Source organism: Xiphophorus maculatus, chromosome 24 (assembly GCF_002775205.1).
Source record: "Xiphophorus maculatus strain JP 163 A chromosome 24, X_maculatus-5.0-male, whole genome shotgun sequence".
NCBI lineage: Eukaryota > Metazoa > Chordata > Actinopteri > Cyprinodontiformes > Poeciliidae > Xiphophorus > Xiphophorus maculatus.
In genome coordinates, this window is record NC_036466.1 from 9,766,120 (window position 1) to 9,786,072 (window position 19,953).

The window sequence follows — 19,953 nt, forward strand, 5'->3', positions numbered from 1 at the left end:
ATTTCTGTATACATACAATTAGACACAGGCAACAAATACATCACCATTATAACCTAATACAATAATTTATAATATGAAAAAAAATTATTTTGGTTAAATATCAAAACAGTATTTTATTGTATTTTGTTAAAAGAACCATTTTCCATTACGTAATGTGTCAGAATTTGAAGGAAGGTAAATAATTTTTTTCTCCAGAATCTTTGTTGTCTGCTCCCCCAAAATAAAATTACTTTTCAAGAAATAACAAAAGTTCATGATGTGGAAATATATCTAAGATGAAAATATCTTAAACAAGAGTTTTTCAGTATCCAAATAAAGCTTCACATTATCTGTTAAAGCAAATGGAAGACACACCCTTTGTTGCTCGCTTATTCACATTCCTTGGCTAAAAGACACGAAGCCAAGTCATCATGTTCAGCTCCCATCAGATAAATGTGAAGGAGTGCATGTCTGAAAGGGGCCATACAAGAAGTCATCAGTGACAGGCTGCAGCCCTCTGACCCCGCTGGATATGCGATCCCTCGCAGGAAAGACAAGGAAGAAGACTGCAAGGTCCTCAGAGTCGAGTCAGACAGAGGAATGTCAGTGGGGTGACTGCACAGATGTGCATTAATATACAGACATATGGTCTGACCTGGTACACAAACAAAAATATACTGAGAGAAAATTTCAGCTATGATGTAAAAAAATCTAACTGCAACCTCTGCAAAATATTTGAGCTAAAAGGACTTATGAAACCTGATTTATGGAGAACAAAATGTTTGTTTTTGTAGTTTACATGACTTTGCTTAAAGTTAGTCCACTTTTTAAATGATTTTTTACATTCTAATCCCAAACTTCAGGATTTTATGACAGACCAACACAAAATGATTCAGAACTTTTAAGTGGAAGTGTAATGATAAATGTTTCTTTGTTTTGTTTAATTTTTCTGTAAGATAAAACTGAAACATGGCGTACTTTTGTATTCAAATCACTTGAACCAGTTCTTTGAAATTACAGAAACTGAAGAAGAATCTCCACAGTATAAAACTGTTGATCAAATGATTTTAACACATAAAAATGCTTTTAATTTTAACTCAGTGTTTGGGTTTGTTTTATCTCTGGCTTGTCTAATGATCTCCTTAGTCTTTGTGATGTTGCTTCTCATTAAGTTTCTTGAATGCAATTGATTTGAGGGGATTTATTTCAGAGTAAATGGGGCTGACAAATCTCCCAACACACGTCATAATTAGTTAAGGTTCTTAAAAATGTAAAATATGTCTTTAAAATTGAAATTATAAGTATTAATGTTACATTTGCGTCTTTATATCTCATAATTCTTTACTGTCATGATTATGACTGATATTAAAATGTATGTCTGTAATTATATTTTGAGGGTCAAGGCTTTCCTTGCAACATTATAAAGGTCGCCTGAAAGTGTTTATGTATTTTTTTTAATGCGCAAAATCGCCCAACCGTAATTCTCTATTGAATTCAACACCTGGCCTGTAGAGGGCAGCAGCTCCTGTCCCCTGCCCAACATCGACCTCAAATCTCCCAAAAACAAACCAGAAGAAGGTCGCCATTTTTGAAATTCGCAGCAGGTTTGTTGCAGCGCAATATTTGAATTAAGTCCGGTTTAATTTATTTAAAAGTGAAATAAGCTGCATGGCCAACCGAAATATGCACCAAGCGAGGATGCCTGGTGCTAACTCTCCTCAGCCGGGGAGGAGAGGGACGGACTCCCCGGCCTCGTCGGAGCCGACGCCGGCGAACAAAGGCAGTCCGGCCCCGCCGCAGCAACAGTCTCCCGCGGCCGACCAAAGCGAAGGAGCCGCGGAGGAAACGGGGGAATGCCCGTCGAAAATGACTCTGGATATAGCAAGTTTTCGGAAGCCCGGAGAGAAGACGTTCACCCAGCGCTCCCGCCTCTTTGTCGGCAGCCTGCCGCTGGACATCACGGAGGAGGAGTTCAGGAACCTGTTCGCTAAATATGGGAACATTAACGAGGTGTTCATCAACAGGGAGCGGGGATTTGGATTCGTTTGCTTGGTATGTTCATAGCTGCACCTAAATGTTTCAGTTTGCTTTTTTTATTATAGTATTTTTATTTAAATTAATGTGTATATGTTTCTCAGTCTTTTATTGGTTATTGGGTTTAACGTTTGATATCAAAATACCATAAGAATATACAGTATGAATTTAGTTCCCACAAGTTTGACCCGGAAGTGATCCGCGCCATCTTAGTAGGCATGCGCATGCGCCATACATAGCAGACCCATAAGTTTAAACGACCAGAAAATGTCAAAATAATATTTTGATGGGAAACAGGCTAGAGCTAGTTCTAAGCTTGTGGCTTGTTTGTTGTTGTCATAGCAACTCCATCGCAACTGCCTGCCAAAATGGCTGCCAGTTACAAAGTTCAGAGAAGAGTAAAGTCATATGAGAACTGTGTATTTTAGATATTTATTATTAAACATTCGTTTTATGGTGAATGCATATTATTTACCTATGTTGTTGTTAAATGTTTAACCTTTTAAATAATAGTTATTATATGTATTATAACTTTTAAAAATATTTTTGAGTTTAAAACAAGATTTTTAAATGTTGAAACCATATGTAATTTTAATTTTATAATTTATTTGTGTTTCTCTTCCACAATAATTTGAAAATAAATTATTTATTATTATACGTAGCAGACATTCATTAAAGTGAAGTTACTTGCAAAAACAAACTTGTTTTAAAAATATTCGAAAACTGTTAGACATTATTTTTGGTTTAAAAAGTCTGTTATAAATAGTTGATTGCAGCTTTAAAAAGTTGATTTGGAGGTTCAGTTTGAGGGGCTTCTTATTGGTTACGCTGAATGCTAATCCAGCTTTGTTTTGCAGGAAACCCGAACTCTGGCGGAGATTGCTAAAGTCGAGCTGGACGGGTCGGTTCTGAGCAACAGAGCACTAAAGGTCCGCTTCGCGACGCACGGAGCCGCACTCAAAGTCCGCAATCTGCTGCCAGTGGTGACAAACGAACTCCTTGAAGAAGTAGGTTAGAGGTGAAATTGAACACTAAATAATGCAACCATCTTTGCAACCATAGTTGATTAAAAAAGCAAAACAAACTTGTGTGTATCCGCAGGCGTTTTCTCAGTTTGGACCTGTGGAGCGGGCCATTGTTGTGACGGACGACCGCGGCCGTTCCACTGGGAGAGGCATCGTTGAGTTTGCAAGCAAAGTCGCCGCCCGTAAAGCCCTGGAGCGCTGCAACGAGGGAGCGATGCTGCTGACGACGTAAGTGTTGTTTAACAGACCGAAAACTCTTTATGTCTCTTTCAGTTTCAGATTCTCACAGCGTATAAATGGATGAACTGTAGAGAAATGAAACGCAGGATTTGTACGGGTGCTTGAATATCAATTTGGTGTTTTAAAGGTTTGGAAATAAAGTACAAGCTAAAGCTTGAGTAAAAGCTTAAATCTGGAAAATCTTATTTGCAGTTGAAACCAGATATTTTCATAACCCTAATAATACTTTTTATTTCTCGCTGTCTGAAGTTCAATCAGATTAATCTTTTCTTGTTTTAGGTCAGTTAGAATCACCAAAATTATTTATTTTTGCAAAATGCGAAAAAACATAGCAAGAACATTTTTTAGAACCTTATTTTTTTACCTTTCTTTGTGTTTGCATTTAATTTGAGCAGGAAGGTAATTTCCCTTAACACGATTTGCTTGGGTTGTTCAAATGTAATAATAATGATCTATTATTGAATTATTAAATTTGGGGTATTTCTTTTGTTAAATAAATGTTTTGTTCTTGGATCAGTCAGATGTACAAGGTGTGGTGAGAGAAACATTTCAAAACATAAAAATGCAGTTATATTTTAGTTTACTTTGCTCCTGATTTGTAATGTAGAATACTGTCACAGGACATTATTAATAACAGTAATAAATGATACATAACAGTGAACTGAAGCTGTAATTTGTTTAGCTCGTTGGTGTTGTTTTTACCTCCGAAGTGTGGCGCAGGAAAAGTTTGAAAACTTGTCTTGAAATGCTTGAAAAGTGCTTGAATTTTACTGTTGGAAAAGTGAAAATGGAGGCTAAAACATGTCATGTTGACGATCTTATCTCAGTACTCCATGTCCCACCATCGTGGAGCCAATGGAGCACCTGGACGATGAAGATGGTCTACCTGAAAAGATTCTGCCAAAAACTCCAAAGTATTACAAGTAAGCAGTATTTATATGTTTATTGATTTCTTTTGGTTTATGTTGCGTCTGCGATTACACCAGTTTTTATTCTGCCAGAGAGCGGGAGCAGACGCCCCGATTCGCCCAGCCTGGCACGTTCGAGTTTGAATACGCGTCTCGCTGGAAAGCTCTGGATGAGATGGAGAAGCAGCAGCGGGAGCAGGTCGACCGAAACATCAAGGAGGCCAGAGAGAAACTGGAGGCGGAGCTGGAGGCCGCCAAAAACGAACATCAGCTCATGTTGATGAGACAAGGTGAGAAGCAATGGCTGTTCGTCTGTTTCTCTCTAGAGTGTATCGTTTTAAAACATCCCCCCTTTTACCTTTTCTCGTCAGATCTATTGAGACGTCAGGAGGAACTGCGGCGGCTGGAGGAGCTGCGAAATCAGGAGCTGCAAAGACGAAAGCAGATAGAAATGAGGTGAAGAAGAATCTCGAGGAAGAAATTAGCATCTATTCCTATTGGATAATCCTATTATTTAATTTAATATAAATTTTGTTAAAGCTGCAGAAAAGTCTTTCCATTAGCGATGTTTCAGATCAGCTGGTGATAGAAAGCTACATTAGGATACCGAACCCAGTGAGGGGATTCTCATGCTGCTGTGTTGTTTTTATCGGATTAGTTTGGTTTCTGTCTGAACGCTGTGTGTCGTTAGGCATGAGGAGGAGCGAAGGAGGAGAGAGGAGGAGATGATGAGGCACAGGGAGCAGGACGAGCTGAGACGGCAGCCCGACGGCGGCGGCTTCGTTCCAAACTACCATGAAAACGTGAGTACAAACGCTTGGTCTTCACCAACTCATTCAGAAAAAATGAAACGGACAGAAAGTCGGTGTCGTTCTTTTAACGTCAAAATACACAAATAATTTTATTATGGCCTGAGTTGGTCATACTGCACAACAAAAACACTTTTTATTTGTTTTGTTTATTTTTGTTGACTTTTAACTCTTAATAGATTCAAATTTGAAACTACTGTATATACCACATTATCACAGTATTTACACTAGGGATGGGCATTTATTGTTTATTATTTATTATGAGAATCTTCATTTATTAATATAAATTTCAATTGTTGATGTTGGATAAAAAACAGACGTATATGATCAGAAATGTTTTTGGTTTTTTTTCCATTTTCTCAACTGTTTTGTTCCTTGAGAGCATAAATAAGTATCAATAAATCAAAAAAATATAATTAAATGCAGATATTGTGTGCAGTTTAGTGATATGAGTCACACTTTTTTAAGTGAATACTTATGATTGTGACACTATGAATACTCTGCCATGCAGTCACCGTCTCGCAAGACTGTAAAGTCCTAAAAATAAGTAATAATGTTTATTTATCTTTATTGTTTTCACAAAATTTAGCGCTAAAATTCTAAGTTTATATCTCCCACCTCTGATTTATATAAAAACTGAAAGTAAAAATGTGTAACATGACCAAATATCTTTAATAAAATATAATTTATTAATGTTATATGATTTATAATGTTGTTTATTTGTAAACTTTTGGTCCCTGCTGTTTGAATTGTGCATAATTTCATTTGGTAATGAAGCACATTCTCTAATACATTCTTCGAACAAAGTTTCTCAGATTTATTTTCTCTATTGCCTTTGATGAAAGAGTGTGAAGGTTTGTGACCAGATTCTGTCAGATCAATTGTGTGGCTTTTGGCGATGAACAGCTTTACCAGGGTATTTATCTATTTTTCATAAAATATAGCAAAAATACCAAGAGGAGTTTGTTTCCTATTTACTTTGTCTTTAATTTAAACAGAAATGAGTCTGATATCATTTGCTGAAAGGCAGATCTTGAACAGAATGTTTTGGTTGGATAAATAAAAGGTGTGATTTTTAGTAAAAACACCTAAATGACCACTTCCTGTGTGCTTTGCTTTATCTTTGAAGGAAATGAATTCAGAACTCTTAAATATCTCTGAAAAGTGTTTTTTAAAAAAACTCTGGTAATTTTTGCATTTCCATTTTTTCCTGCTTCTGTTTATTATTTGCATATTTGTGGAAAATTATTTGTAAACTCTCCTTAAAGCAAAGCAGCAAATCCATTTTATACAGTTAAAATCTCAGTTGCAATTAGCAGCCACTAGGGGGCGTACGTGTTGACCACAAAGCTTTCCTTGCTTGTCCTTTGACTCTTTCAAGGTAAACATGCATTGGAGTTATGTAAAATAAATAATAATCTGCTCATATCTCTTACTTCTTAACATTAGATTTTGTTTGTTTCTATTACTTGATTCATACTTTGTTTATTTATCCTTATATAACTTTTCATCAGGGTTTAATTTGATTTTCCACTCGATTTTTTGATTTGGTATTTAAAGTTTTTCTTCTTAGATTTTCTTTTTGTGATTTTTGTACATTAGTTATTATGTGCATTTTATTCACACATAAAAGTGATAAAATTTCATTTTATACCTTTAACTCGAGCTTTTTTCAGTTCATTTTAAAACTCGTTTCACTGACTATACTGATACTTTACACTTGAATGTGTAAAATGCAAGTTATGAAGTTAAATCATTGTAATTACTAAGTGTTGTTTTTCATAATTTTAATGATTTGAACTGGAGAATACTTGGTTTTGTTAAGAATATTCTTATAGCTTCCTGACCTTCTGATATTAATACTTTGATATCACATTCAGACAGTGTTGTGTATTTCTTTATTTTGTTTCACTGTTAGCTGCATTAGGTAAGGTATGAATTAAATATATTCTTAAGTTGTTGTGTTATTTTCAGTTATAAAATCTCCTATTTTTGCATTTAGAAGCTTAATTAAAATCAGGCATTATTGACAATTATACGTTCCAGCTGGGGGAAAAATATTGAATCCCCTGCTGATTTGATAAATCTCCTAACCTGTAGATATGTAAACACTCTTTAGTTTATATATTTCTTATATATTAGTGTAAAAAGACAGAATATAACCAGATAAATACATGACACCAGGGAAAAAGCTGATTTTAGATTATTTACTCAAAGAAACAGCCAGTATTGTGGCTCCCAGATATTTCTGACTTCAGTGATTTACAATCTGCTCATCCTGGACTGGCTGCAAAACCATCAGTAAGAAGTTTGAAGAGAATCTGAAAACTGCTGCATTTAGAAATGGAAGAACTACAAAATGGCCGCCAAATGCCATCTATCTGGAACTACATGCAAGACCTTGACCCCAGTTTGTCTACTTTTGGTGGATGACGGCCAACGTATTGGGCGTTTTCCAATCAGCCAGATGAACAGAAGACCAGACCTAGTGAGCTTAAAGAAAAGTAGCAGCTGAAGGTTTGAGCTACGAAGGGACAAAACAAAATCCCTCCGTTGATGATTACAAATCTGCTGACCAGCTGAAAGTCGCCCAACCACGTTCTGTTTTCTGCTCTTTGTTTTTCTCATCATCGTCTTTGTTAACGGACTAGCTGGTCATTTTTTTTGCATCAGAACAGAATATGGCTACTATTTGTCTAATTATTTAATTATCTGCCTGAATGAAGATGTGAAGTTTTGACTTCACTTTTTTTAGATTTCTTCTAGAAGAGAGAGAAGTTTTAACTGAATTTTTTTGATAATGTTTCTACATTTATTTTACCAGGTTTGTTCTTCAAAAACTTAATGTTTGTTGTCAGCTATGCATTAAAAGAAATACTACATCCAGGATTGATTTGCAGGAGTCTGTTCCATAATGCTTCAGTTTTATTCTGAAGACTCTTCTTCACTTCTTTCAGAGGGAACAGGAAATGAGAGTGGGTGAGCTGGGCCCTCGTGGAGCCGGTAATATGGGAGGTATGGGCATGACTGTGTAGATAAAATATCTTTGTGTTTCAATTTTTCTTTGTAGCGTTACAGTAGGAACCTGAATTTACCGTATTGTTTTTTTGGTATACTTTTTAAATCAGAGAGCAAAAGATTAGAAGGTATCTCACTCTCTTTTTTTATCTTTTAGAAGTTATTAGCAAATATGTGGGTAGTCATAATTCCAATAAAGTAAAAGCTTAAGACATTTTTGCATTTAATTTGTTTTGGAGTAATTAGATGCATAATAACATCTTGCTAAGTGGAGAATAAAGGACAGAGACCAAGTAAAATCTTTTTTTTTATTTAAATAAATAAATTGGTCAGAAGAGAATATAAAAACGCAGGATTGCACATCATCTTTATAAAAACATCTATCATATCATGTATGTATATTTTTCTCAAAGTGTACGGGTCCATCAAGGTTTATCTTGTTTGAAATGTTTTTGTCTCATTTTCTTGTCGTTCTGTGCTTCTCCACATTTTTATGCTTTTATTGTTCGACACAACTTTAGCTGTCAGCATATTTTTACACATCACACCTAAAACCCTCACATGTATAAAAAAGGGTTTCTTGTTGAAAATGGATGTTTGTAATTTTAAGAGTGATTAGCAGCTACTGTAATTGATGAGTTGGGACTGAAAACGTTGCGATTTCACATCTACAGTTATCAGTTCTATGAAACTGGTAAAATTATACTAACTCTACTAAACTACTGCATTAAAGGCATAAGTTAAGGGCCTGGTTGAGATTTTGTTTTATTTTCTCTTTTCATATTTGTAACTGAAATGCTCGTTGGAGGAATCACATTCCTGTTTTAAATCCGTGCTGTTGTGCTGCCAAACTGAAGCATAAAGAGAATCATCGTTTCATCAGGTTTATAAGCCTCTTCTCCAATATCAAGTCTCACTGTAGCTGTTAATGTCTGGTTCGATTCTGTATGTCTCTGTTGGCAGTGTGTTCCTCACTATGTTGGTTGGGGAGTGTGGGAATGAGCTGTGGTCGACGCTCCAATGTCATTTTGACAGTGTAACCTTAGGCGGCTAGTTTCTTGGAAGTCTCTTGGTATGTTTAGTTGTGGATTGCCCTGTCCAGTTGACGTTGTCTGCAATGTTCTGCCACAATTGGTAAAAAGGTTTGACCTCAAGGTTTGACCATGGAAATATCAGCTTCCATCCTGCCAACTACTTTGGTCTCATCATCAATTGAAAATGGTGCTTCAGATGTTGTTGTTTGATTAGTGTGCAAGTACTGCTTTTGTTCATCCAGTGGTGGATGATTGATCAATTGGTCAATCAACGAATGGGATCTTCTGAAAATCAAATCGCTTGTGCGCAATGCCACTCTTGGCCAAAAAGAGTAGGAACTGCGCAGCATCTGCAAATTGTGACGAATATGGCTGGGGCTGACGGGGGAAGAACCGGCTAATGCCATGCTAATGGAGAAGGGACTCAAGCTAAAGAAACAGGCTTTTGATGCTAAATTTTCCTTGGGGACTCTTGAAGCAGCAGACAAGTTGCAGGGGGGCAGGATAAGTGCAACTTCTGTGATTGGAGAAGGAAAAACTCAGAAGGATGAATTGACAGGCTTTGTTTTTGGTGAGATGAACTGCAGACCTGCAGAGTGGCAGGCCTGGGCAGTGGTTGTAATATTAAAAAAATAATGCAGGTTTGTGTCTCCCAACTTAGGAGGGATCCACATTGTCATCCCCTGAGAATTATTTTCTGGGTGAGAGAAGTTTAAAATCTGATTCAAGAGGAGCAATGTTGTTTTTCAACCTTGCCCTGAAACAGTACACCAACTATTAGTCATTAAAGGAATGCTGAGTTGGTCGTGGGACTTAATTGTCAACTCTACTTATTGTGTTTGGAGATGATCTCAGGTGTTGTCTGGTCGTTGTATGAAGAAAGCATGGGCTGTGTACTTGTCCTGTACCCAAAGATGACCTTGTTCAAAGTTTCTTTCCGTCTTGTTTGATATTTAAGGAGGTGGATTCACAGATGGGGACTTCATCTGCAGTTTGGTCCAGTCTAGAAACCAAAATAATCCACTTGTCTGTTAACATTCCTGAACTATAGCCATGCAATACTGACCCTTCATACAAGTGGCTAAAATGTACTTCCATATAGGGTTGACATAATTTGTCAATGGACCTTACCAAGCTCCGCCCACAACTGACCCATGTGACCGCAAGTCTCACAAACAAAGCCTCGTGGCACGTTGTTTCTATGTAAACAAGACTCGATTAGTGCATCATTTCTACCGGAGTTTCACAATATGTCAGAGGAACTAACAAGTTCATGTCATCATCTGGGAGGAGGTTACTGGTTTCTCAGTCACAAGCTGGTTGCAAACCTGAGGCCAGCAGGTGTCAGTCAGTTATGGTAGATCTGAAATTTGGTTTGATGACGTCAATATGAGAAGCTACAGACTGATAGGAGGAACCAAAGAGCTCTGTAAAGGTAAAGGCAAGTCTTCTGAAGTTGGGATATAATTAATTTAATTTCACATAATTATCGCGGTAGAAGCCATTTGTTTGTTAAAATTTTATGAAATATATTTGTTCTATTTGATGTTTGTTGTGAATGAGGTAAACTCACAAACGAACGAGGAAATTAGTCCAACGTTTAGAAACTACAGCGGCTGTAATGCGCCACAGCAAAGGTAAACAAAGGTAAAATAACCCGAACAGGTGATCAACTCAAAACCACTGGTACCTTTTTACTCTCTCTCTCTCTCTCTCTTTGTAGTTTAAGCACACCTGTTACCGTGGCAACCGCCTGCTCCCCGCAAGACGAGCAAAGATTACGTTAAAAACACAACATTCAGTCCGTTACGATATCAAGTTTCCAGGCTTGATATTTATTTCTCGATTATTAATCAGCGCTTCCCTGAACACAGCGATGGTTGATTGACTAGCTGCACTTGGTGCTAACGTGGCTAACACGAGTAACAGTTTAGTCCAAAGCCTTTTCTGCTAAAATAAAATCTTTAGTGCATGTCAGATACAGACACATTGTATATTGATCTGTTTAGCTAACGTAAGACTGTGTAGCAGACAGGCTTCAAGGTGTAGAAGTTGTATCAGTTCTGCCATTATGCTGTTCTTAGCTAACGGGAAGCTAAGTGTGTTTGTGAGACGGCCACGCACGTCACTACGTAGAATGGGCATCAGCCAATGAAAAGCGGCCCCTGTGGTAAGGTCAAGGCTCTTCATGGATGAGAGAAGTCTTCATTGAACTATAGTACAACAGGAGGCCATTTTTAAGGTGTTCAGTAAGTTATTTTTGAGGGACATTTTTGGATTTTTCAACCAGAAGGCATTGAAGAAAGCTTTCTGGTTGGTGCTTCCAAAATGAACCAAATCAGCTTTTGAAAACAGTTGGTGAAAGTACATCAGTAACATAATCTGAACCTGCATAAGTTGACATTACTCCACTGCAGTAGAGTAATTATATCACATTTGCTTCTTTATCTTACTGTTGGTTTGCTTTGATACCTTTAAACCATTTTATTACTCTTGTGTAGAATCCTCCTCGGATGTTACCCGTCTTGTTATTGCTCTCCTTTTCTGTATTGTGATGTGCAATCCAGCGGTTAAATGCAGCATCTATGGCATCACATCGTATTGTTTTAAAGAACAGTTCACTCTTACTCTGTTTAATAATGTAGCTGAAGTCAACAATATAGTGTAGTTTATCAAATCTTTTCTTTCAAATTATAGGATTGACTTGATGCAGAGTTTTTAATGCCTATAATCTTTTACAGTTTTACTCTGCACAAAGCATTTTAGTTTGATCAAATTGTAACAAACTAGTTTTAATTTACAGTATACATGAATTAGTTCCAGACGAAACTGACAGATGAACCAATAATCCGTTGTTTTGCATGTAGATGGGTTTAACCAGGCCTCTGGAGGGCCCAGTGGTAACCAGGGGCAAATGATGGGCGGGAGTGGAAGGGGAGGAGCCATTGCCCCAGAGGGAACGTCAAATATGGGGACACCTTTGATGTCAGAGAATGGAGCCATGGTAACGTATCTAAAAACCGCTTGTCTGTTCATTAATATGATCTGGTTTAAAAACAGCACAAGATTTCTTTGTATTGTGTTGAGAAAACTTTAGTGGAGCTCTCAAATATCGGAACCAATGTGGATATTAGTATCTCTACTACTTTCTCATGTAATCCACAAATCTAACCTTTGTGGAAAAGATGCAAGAAGAAGTCCATTGCTGAAAGAAAGTCTAAAAAAGTTAGATCTATGTACAAGCCACATAAGGGACAAAGCAAATATGTAGAAGGTGATCTGGTCAGAGGAGACCAAAAGTGACAGCTGGCCAAAGTTGGTGGGAAGATGGATGGAGCTAAATTCAGGTCAGACCTTGAAAAAGACCTGCAGAGGACATGAAACTGGGACAGAAGTTCACCATGATCCTAAACATCCAGGCAGAGCTACAGGAGCATTTTCTGTTAGAATGGCTTAGCCAAAACTAAAATCTAGTTGTAGAATTTCTGGATAGATAGAATGATATTCAGATGATGTCCATGAAATAATCTCACGCAGTCCGAGATATTTTTGCAGAAATTTCCGCCTGTAAAATTTTAATTTACTGAGGAAAATGAAAGACGGCAAACTCTGATTGTATAAAGATTTGAGTCAGACTACATAAATCCGTTGCCTGTACAATTATATGCTAATTTTCTAATTGAATAGAACATCTTACACTAAAGTTTCTGCTGGTAAATGTGAAATGTTTGAGGTAGTGGTACTTCTGCAAAGCACTGTTGATTAAAAAGTAGAAGCTATTTTCAAAAATAAACCTTGAAGGAAATGTTAAGTCTTTTTCACTAATGGTCTTTTTTTCTTTTCTCTCTTCTCTTTGGGGTCACCTTTCTTTTTTCCCCTTTTGCACTTGGATGGTGACAATTGGATCAAACTCAACCTTGACTGAACTTTGACCTACCTTGACTGAAAATACCTCTACCACCCTCACCACTATTTGGATCAACTGGATTCGTGACTCCTTACAACTGTTTGTTGAATCTTGTTAAACCAACCCCTGTTGCCCTCAGCGTAACGATAGGTACTCTCAGGGCGGATCAATGGGCGGTCGATCGGAAGTCGAGTCCCCAAAGCAACAGCAGCAGCCATTGGGGCCTCAGGGTGGACCAGCTCCCGGATATAGCAGAGGCAGTCCAAGTCCAGGAGTCTTTGACGGCCCAAATAACAAACGCCGGCGATACTAACGTCTTAACGGTTCTCATATGGATCAGCAGCCAGTGCAATTTCTTCTTTTTCTACCCATCACCATCATGACTCCAATTTTTTGGACAACAGAGTGGCATGTTTTTGTCCGTTTGTGGATTGACTTTTTGATTGTTCTACCAGTTTTCAGAAGATTTGGATGAAAGTCTTCGACCTTGTCATTGCAAACACACACATATTGGAAATTAAATTATGCAAACAGTTTTGAGTCGGAATATAACCTCAATTGCTTTCTAAGGTGGATTATTTTAAAGGTTCAGACTTTCTGCTTTATCATTCTCCACCTGTCAAATAGATGTTTGCTAAGCAAAAGCACAGGAGGTTGATTAACTCACAGTTATTATTGCTTTTTGAGTGTTTCACTAATTTCTCCCATAGGTCTGGCCAATATTTGTCCAGACCCATCTGCTAGTAAACTTTGATCATGTGATTAAAAAGGAAACAAAACGAGGTCCAAGAAAAAAACTGGTTAAAAGAACCAGGTGCTGGTCATTTCACCCCAGGCCATTTTATTTTTAATATTAAGTAGTTACAATATGATTCCAAGCACCGGCAGTAGGTCTGTCCATGCCCACATCGTTCCTGACACTCAGTCTCACTTCCTAGCAAAAGCATATTTGCTAGGAAGTAAATATGCACTGATTAAAACAATGTTTAAGGGTTTATATTTAAAAATATGGATAATAGGTTTCAGTGGAAGTCTACGTCAACACATTGCCTTGAGATTTCAGTGAGATTTGTTCTTTTAGACAAACTTTTCTATATTTTAGCATTCATTTTTCATTTGCAAATTTGGGCATATTCTTGTTGTTTGGAATATAAATTTTATCCAAGAAGCTTTTATGATGTCAGCAACAAATGAGTTTTTTGCCTTCTAGTTTTATGCATAATTTACAAAATCTAAAGAAAGACAGTAAAATGGAATCATGAGTAAAATTAAAGATTTTTAGCAGTATTTGCTAAATTAACAGCTTCCACAGAGCAAAATGGAAGTAGAATTAGAAATCTGGCAAAGAGGTGAATTGGTACTGTCAGAATTTATTGCCATGTTACAAACTATTTAGTTAATTTTATTAACATTTCTTACCAGCTTCTGGACAGCAACATTTTTAAACTTGAATGAAAATGTCTTTTGTTTAAAACGGACCGTACAGTCGGGCTTTGGTGCTTTTTAAAATTTTGTTTGTGTGCAGAATGTGGAGTCTGCAAGATTCTTTTATCGGTCAACTTTACACTTCCTGCAGTTGGTCTTTATAGATTTTTAAAATAAGTGATTATTATTAACTGTAGATGAGAATAATCACTTGAACAGGAATATGGTGTGCTGTACTATTGTTGTGGAGATTGTACAGTTGTACAATGACAAAGCGAGAGCGTATTTGCATTATGAATGAGAGAAGCCACATGTAGTCACTAAGTAGTCACAGGCTTTATTTACCTTTAGTGATTTTGTTTATCCAGTGCAATGATTACGACATCTTGAACTCGTCAGAAGTTGCTGTGGGTTAGAAATCTTGCAATTAAAAGGTTTTAAAGCGTTTTTTTTTTTTTTTTTTAAGTATTTGTGTTTGTTACTTTCTGAACCTTTTCCATAAGAGTGAGTACTGTAAAATCCTCCTTTTATTTGTTTTTTTGGATTTTATTTCTCCTTATTTTTTGCTCAGAACTACAGGAAATGTTCTGTAGCTTTTGTACATCTTGTACTTGATGGTCAAGAGAAATAAAATGGTTTTTTGTCTTTATTTAACCTGATGAACAATAAATATCATATCCATCCTTTAAATGTTTGATTACAAAGCATCACTTCTAGTATTTTAATCTTATTTTGTGTAAGTATTATAATAAATTTGCTCTGTGTGTGTGAATGTGTGGACTGCAGCTAAATAAGTCATTTCAAGCTTTTGGTTTCTGGGATTTCATTGTCATATTTAATTTTTTTGTTTTGTAAAATGTTCGTTCTTTGTGCATCATAAACTGGTCAAAAAATTTGATGGTGACACAAGTATTATGTTAACTTTATGATGGTTTGAGATGTCATTTGATTGAGCTAATATTATTGCTGCAAAGTAATCCATTTCATTTTAATTGCAACAAAGTGTGTTAGCAGAAGGAATTGGTTGCCTTTGCAGGAAGTGCGAGGATGGATGGCAAAAGACTGCTGCAAAGCTATTTTCTTTGTTTTCCTGGTTTAGTTATTTATTTTTTGGGTGGAGGGAGGACGTCATGGAAATTTTGTGTTTAGAAAAATGACTAAAATTGAGCAAAGCGTGAGATTTAAATATCTTCCAAATGCAACTTCTTTCAACTAATCATAGTTTGTTGAAGATCTGCAACGTTTCAGGACAAAAGTGATGTAAGTGTTGGACCTGCAGGAAGGAAATGCCCCCTAAGTTAAACTACAGTTAGGTAAGCTAGTGGATAAATCTTGAATGAGCCCTAATCTTCAAGTCGAAGTTTATTTTTATAGCGTATATCAGTGGACAAAACTTTTGCTTGAAGGACAAAACAATTCATAACTTCATAAACTACAATTAAACACGACTAGATAGCTTTAAAGATAGTGAGTAAAAAAGACAAGTTGGGTATTAAAAACTTAAATATTCAGTACAACTGGAAGTTGAATTTAATGAAGACAAATTATTTTTAAAGGATCAACAGTTCAGGTGAGGCTTTTAACATTTTACGTGTCGCTACTGACGCTGTGATTGGTGGAAGCAGCCATGAAGGTGTTGTTGAACAATTTGGTAGATTATGTTTTATCTCCAAAACGTAAAGCAGTCCCATGTTTTATACAAACTACAAATTAAAAATCTAATTGCATTTTAAAAGTATTTATTTTAACATTAACATGCTGTAACTAGTTGCAATAACGTGAAGTATTGCTAGTAAATCTTTCAAACTTATTTAAATATTTTCTATTTTTTCTGTTGAAATTCATGATATTAACCCTGAAAATGAGTGAAGACCCAATAACTTAAAGTACTTGATGTTCTCTTACCTGCTCATCGGGACATGAAGCTGTTTAGACTGAAAACGGGATGTTGGCCGACTCTCCGCTTTGGTTTTTAGTGTATTAACATCCAGACCAGGAAGAGGATTTAGCTTTTTAATGTCTGGAACGTTTTTATTTTTTCCATCCAGCTTAAATATATCTGAACATCTGGTGACTGGATCTCTTTTTCCTGCTCTTAAAAAAAGCTTTTCCTGTGTTTTGGGTCATTTTGTATCATTGCTTTGAATCACCTGATAATACAAATTCTTTAGTTGCTCTCATTTGTAAACTGGTACTGTGTCTTTAAGAGGTTTTGACATCAATCTATCGAGTATTATAGTTTAATCAGTCACCACTGAGTGTGATTATTGTGTGGATTTAAAATTACTAAGATCATCCAGTCAGACTCATTGAAATCAGATATTTGCATATATTAAAAACACATTTATTATTTAATGGCTTGCACCAGGCAGTTGGGGATTTTGAGTATGTGAGCAGTTTTATCATACTTTAAACTTTTGACTTAGTTTAGGGTTTAAAGTATTACTTTTTGAACTTTTTCAGTTGAAATGTTTCAATTAATGAACATATTAATAGTTTCTTACCAAGGAAAATAAGTAATTTGTTTTTTGGAAAAGCATTTTTGCTCTAAATTTGTCAAACCTTCTGAGAATATTAAACATTAATTTCAGCTGAACTAGAACTTTATTTAAGAAATATTTTTTCTTGGTGACAGGAAATTGTTTTATTTCATGTTTTGAATGCAACATTGGGATTTCACCCACTGTTTTCTTTTCACTTGTTTCTGCACACATATACCAATACTGTTAAATTGGTGATCGATTTTTATAAAGTTGTAATTGTCCTTGTCTGTTGCAGGTTCTGTGTGCCAGATGCTACTAGTAGTGCAGCCATGGAACTGGTAAATTTTTGTTTACACACACATTTATATTTTTTAGACTGGATTTTACTAGTACAGAACCTTAATGTTGAAGTTTGTAACTTTCAGGTCTATAAACATAAAATTTCGAGGGTTAAGAAGTTTTTCCAAGGAGTTTAGTTGCACTTCTGTTGCTCCAATAATCATCAAAACCACAAATGTTAAAGAACGTTTGTTTTATTTTATTTATTTCAAACTGGTTTTTAAAAACCAAGAACAAAATAATTACCTTACCACTGCTTTTCTGTTTGAAAAGGAACAGGAAGAAGTGAACACTTATTCAGTCCTACCGTTTACCTCCATTTAATTCAATATATCACCTTCTGACTCAATAATTATCACAAATATGTAGCTAAAACCATGTTCTAATATTCATGTGCCTGTTCAATATACTGTCTAGTACACAGACAAAATGGTTACAAACTAACTCATAACAAGACAAGAAAATACGGATGATAATAATAATAATGAGAATTGTAAATAACAACCGGACATCATTGTAAGATGATGGTTGGTCACTGTATGTTTTAAGCCTACTTCATGTCGTCTGATAGGTTCTGGTTAAAATACTTCTACAGCTCTGGCAGCTAAGAAGGGATAACTTCTTATTTTTTATCCTGTAAAAAAATGTTTATTTTCTATTGACGAAGTTTATCTTTAATATTAAAATTAATTTTATCTGAAACATTTAAATGCGACAGAAACAAAAAAAGAGAAGAAATCGGTTTGGGGCAAAATGCTTTTTTTTGAAGATGCAGGTAATGTTTATTTTTTACTGGGTTCATTTGACACCAGAAAGCTGTTGGACCAAGCAGGACTTTGGACATCAATGTTGAGGTGTTTTGTCTTTGTCTAAATCACCGTTACTTTAATAATTTATTAGTTAAATTAACCGTATTGCTTCTCTGCTGAATAAAATGGATGAAAACGTTATTTATTGTACTGTTTATTTTTTTGTATTAAATCTTAATTTTTTTCTAGCCGGTCTTTGGGTTATTTACACAAAGGGCTAATTCATGTTGCGAAGCAGCAGCCACATGTGAAACATCACATTTCCTTCTGACCTTTAAAGAACCTCCTGGGTCAAACTGATGCGTCAAAGGAGAAGAAGAAGAAGACGGAGGGATGTTTGGAGACGTGAAGGGGGACGTGTTACTTTTCTTCGCCATGCCCAAGGCTGTTCATTACCAACAGTAGGGGAGCTAATCATTGAAGTGATCCAGTTTAACGTGGGGAATGAATACTTCTCTGTTCTTCACTTTGTGCCCTCGTTCTTCTTTAGCCCACTTTCTGGCCCACTTCTGTTTATGAAATAAGATTGGTTTGTTTTGTTATTCAACCAAAGTACAAAGCAGCTCTTTGTCTGCGTTATTTTAAAACGCTTTCCGGAATATTCCAGCTATTTTAAAACGGAAACTTTTCTGATGTTCCCTTTTTAAAGACTTGATCGAGTGGCCTACATCGTGTGATTATAGCCTACTTTCTAATTAGTGCTATAGATTTCACATTTTGTCATATTTTATCAATTCCGCTCTCTGTCCAGGGGATTTTTTAATGTCTGCACAAACCAGCGCTACAAGACATTGCTAAATATAATTCCAGTGATAAGATAATCGATTATTAATATAATAATTGACATTAAAGTGATTTACAAAATTATTCTTGCTTCTTGAGTTTTTTTAAAGCTTTTTGTGTAAATGACCAACATGAGATTTTGGAAAGATTGTAAAGTGAAATTAAAAGATAACAGCGTAGTAGAGCCATTGTAGATGTCAAAAAAGAAATTTTAGATTCATCTAAAAAATCTCAGAAAAGAAGAAAATATTTAGAGAAGAAAATCTTGGAAATGTCTGAGAATGTCTGAGTTATTCTTGTTTACGTTTTGACGGTGCCAGAGGGTCTTTTGGCCTTTTGGCTACTTCTTCTGATTATGTGAGCTGCCTTGTCTGTTGGTTTGTACATTTTTTCCATACGACAGAAATTGAAACTTTAAGTTCTAAGATGTTTAATATTTGAGAAATTGTTTTATCCTGTTTTAAATTTCTCCACAACGTTCTCCCTGACCGGTCTGTGATCACCAAAGTCCCTAAAGTTATCCCTAATCTTTCCGTTTTTATTTGTAAAAAAAATGTTGGAAATACTAATTCTTGTTCCGTGTCTATATTTTGTGTTTGTGTCTCATAAAATCCAAATAAAAACATAGACGTTTATAGTGGTAAGGTGACACAGTGAGGAAATATTGGAGCATTTTCGTTTATAGAACATGTTCGCGACTTTTCCTCATGACGATAATAGTTTTTTCATGTATGAGTGTAGGTTGAAACCGTTGTTCGTAAAGATGTCCAGACCCAGTAGCTCCAATCTGATTATCGGCTATTTGAATGGGCCGGTTTAGGTAAAAATAGTGGAGACCTATTTTTTGCAGCGCGACGGCGCCGCCTCCGCGCCGTGCGTAAAGACGCATTAAGAATTGGCACAGCGGCTGTTAATCCAAACAGGAGCTGCTTGTGGTTACAGCTCAGACTCTCACTGATGGCGCTTTGGGAGGAAGGACGTCAGCTGTGTTGCTTTTGCCTTTAACTTTATTTATAAAGTTGATCAGATTCTCTCCTTACGCCACTTTTTTTTTGGTTTTGTTTCAGTTGGTTTCTGCTGAAATGTCTCGCGTGTTGACGACACGGAGGTTATTAATGGGATTTCTCTCCCCGCTGCGTCACCTAATGACTGCTGGACAC

The 19,953-nt window shown here is 36.1% G+C and overlaps 1 protein-coding gene across 4 annotated transcripts; it reads left to right on the forward strand.

The window, feature by feature from the left end:
* The first annotated feature begins 1,535 nt into the window (after window positions 1-1,535).
* On the forward strand, window positions 1,536-19,945 carry LOC102233271 (paraspeckle component 1). 4 transcript variants are annotated; one of them, XM_005810205.3, is made up of 10 exons: window positions 1,536-2,031; window positions 2,871-3,020; window positions 3,115-3,266; window positions 4,106-4,201; window positions 4,280-4,476; window positions 4,558-4,642; window positions 4,878-4,989; window positions 7,953-8,010; window positions 11,915-12,051; window positions 13,094-15,069. In XM_005810205.3, the coding sequence occupies exons 1-10, from the start codon at window positions 1,648-1,650 to the stop codon at window positions 13,265-13,267; spliced, it is 1,545 nt and encodes a 514-aa protein (XP_005810262.2). In that variant the 5' UTR covers window positions 1,536-1,647; the 3' UTR covers window positions 13,268-15,069. The 4 variants fall into 4 exon arrangements, with proteins under 4 accessions (XP_005810262.2, XP_023185061.1, XP_023185060.1 ...); XM_023329293.1 differs by lacking the exons at window positions 7,953-8,010; window positions 11,915-12,051; window positions 13,094-15,069 and adding exons at window positions 17,158-17,200; window positions 19,861-19,945; XM_023329292.1 differs by lacking the exons at window positions 7,953-8,010; window positions 11,915-12,051; window positions 13,094-15,069 and adding exons at window positions 17,158-17,200; window positions 18,291-18,648.
* Window positions 19,946-19,953: the final 8 nt, after the last annotated feature.

Bases quoted from the DNA above. Each gene is read 5' to 3' on its own strand.
- LOC102233271 (XM_005810205.3), top strand. From the start codon at position 1,648: ATGGCCAACCGAAATATGCACCAAGCGAGGATGCCTGGTGCTAACTCT. The intron at 3,267-4,105 runs GTAAGTGTTGTT...ATCTTATCTCAG, and splicing joins GGAGCGATGCTGCTGACGAC to TACTCCATGTCCCACCATCG. The intron at 4,477-4,557 runs GTGAGAAGCAAT...TTTTCTCGTCAG, and splicing joins GCTCATGTTGATGAGACAAG to ATCTATTGAGACGTCAGGAG.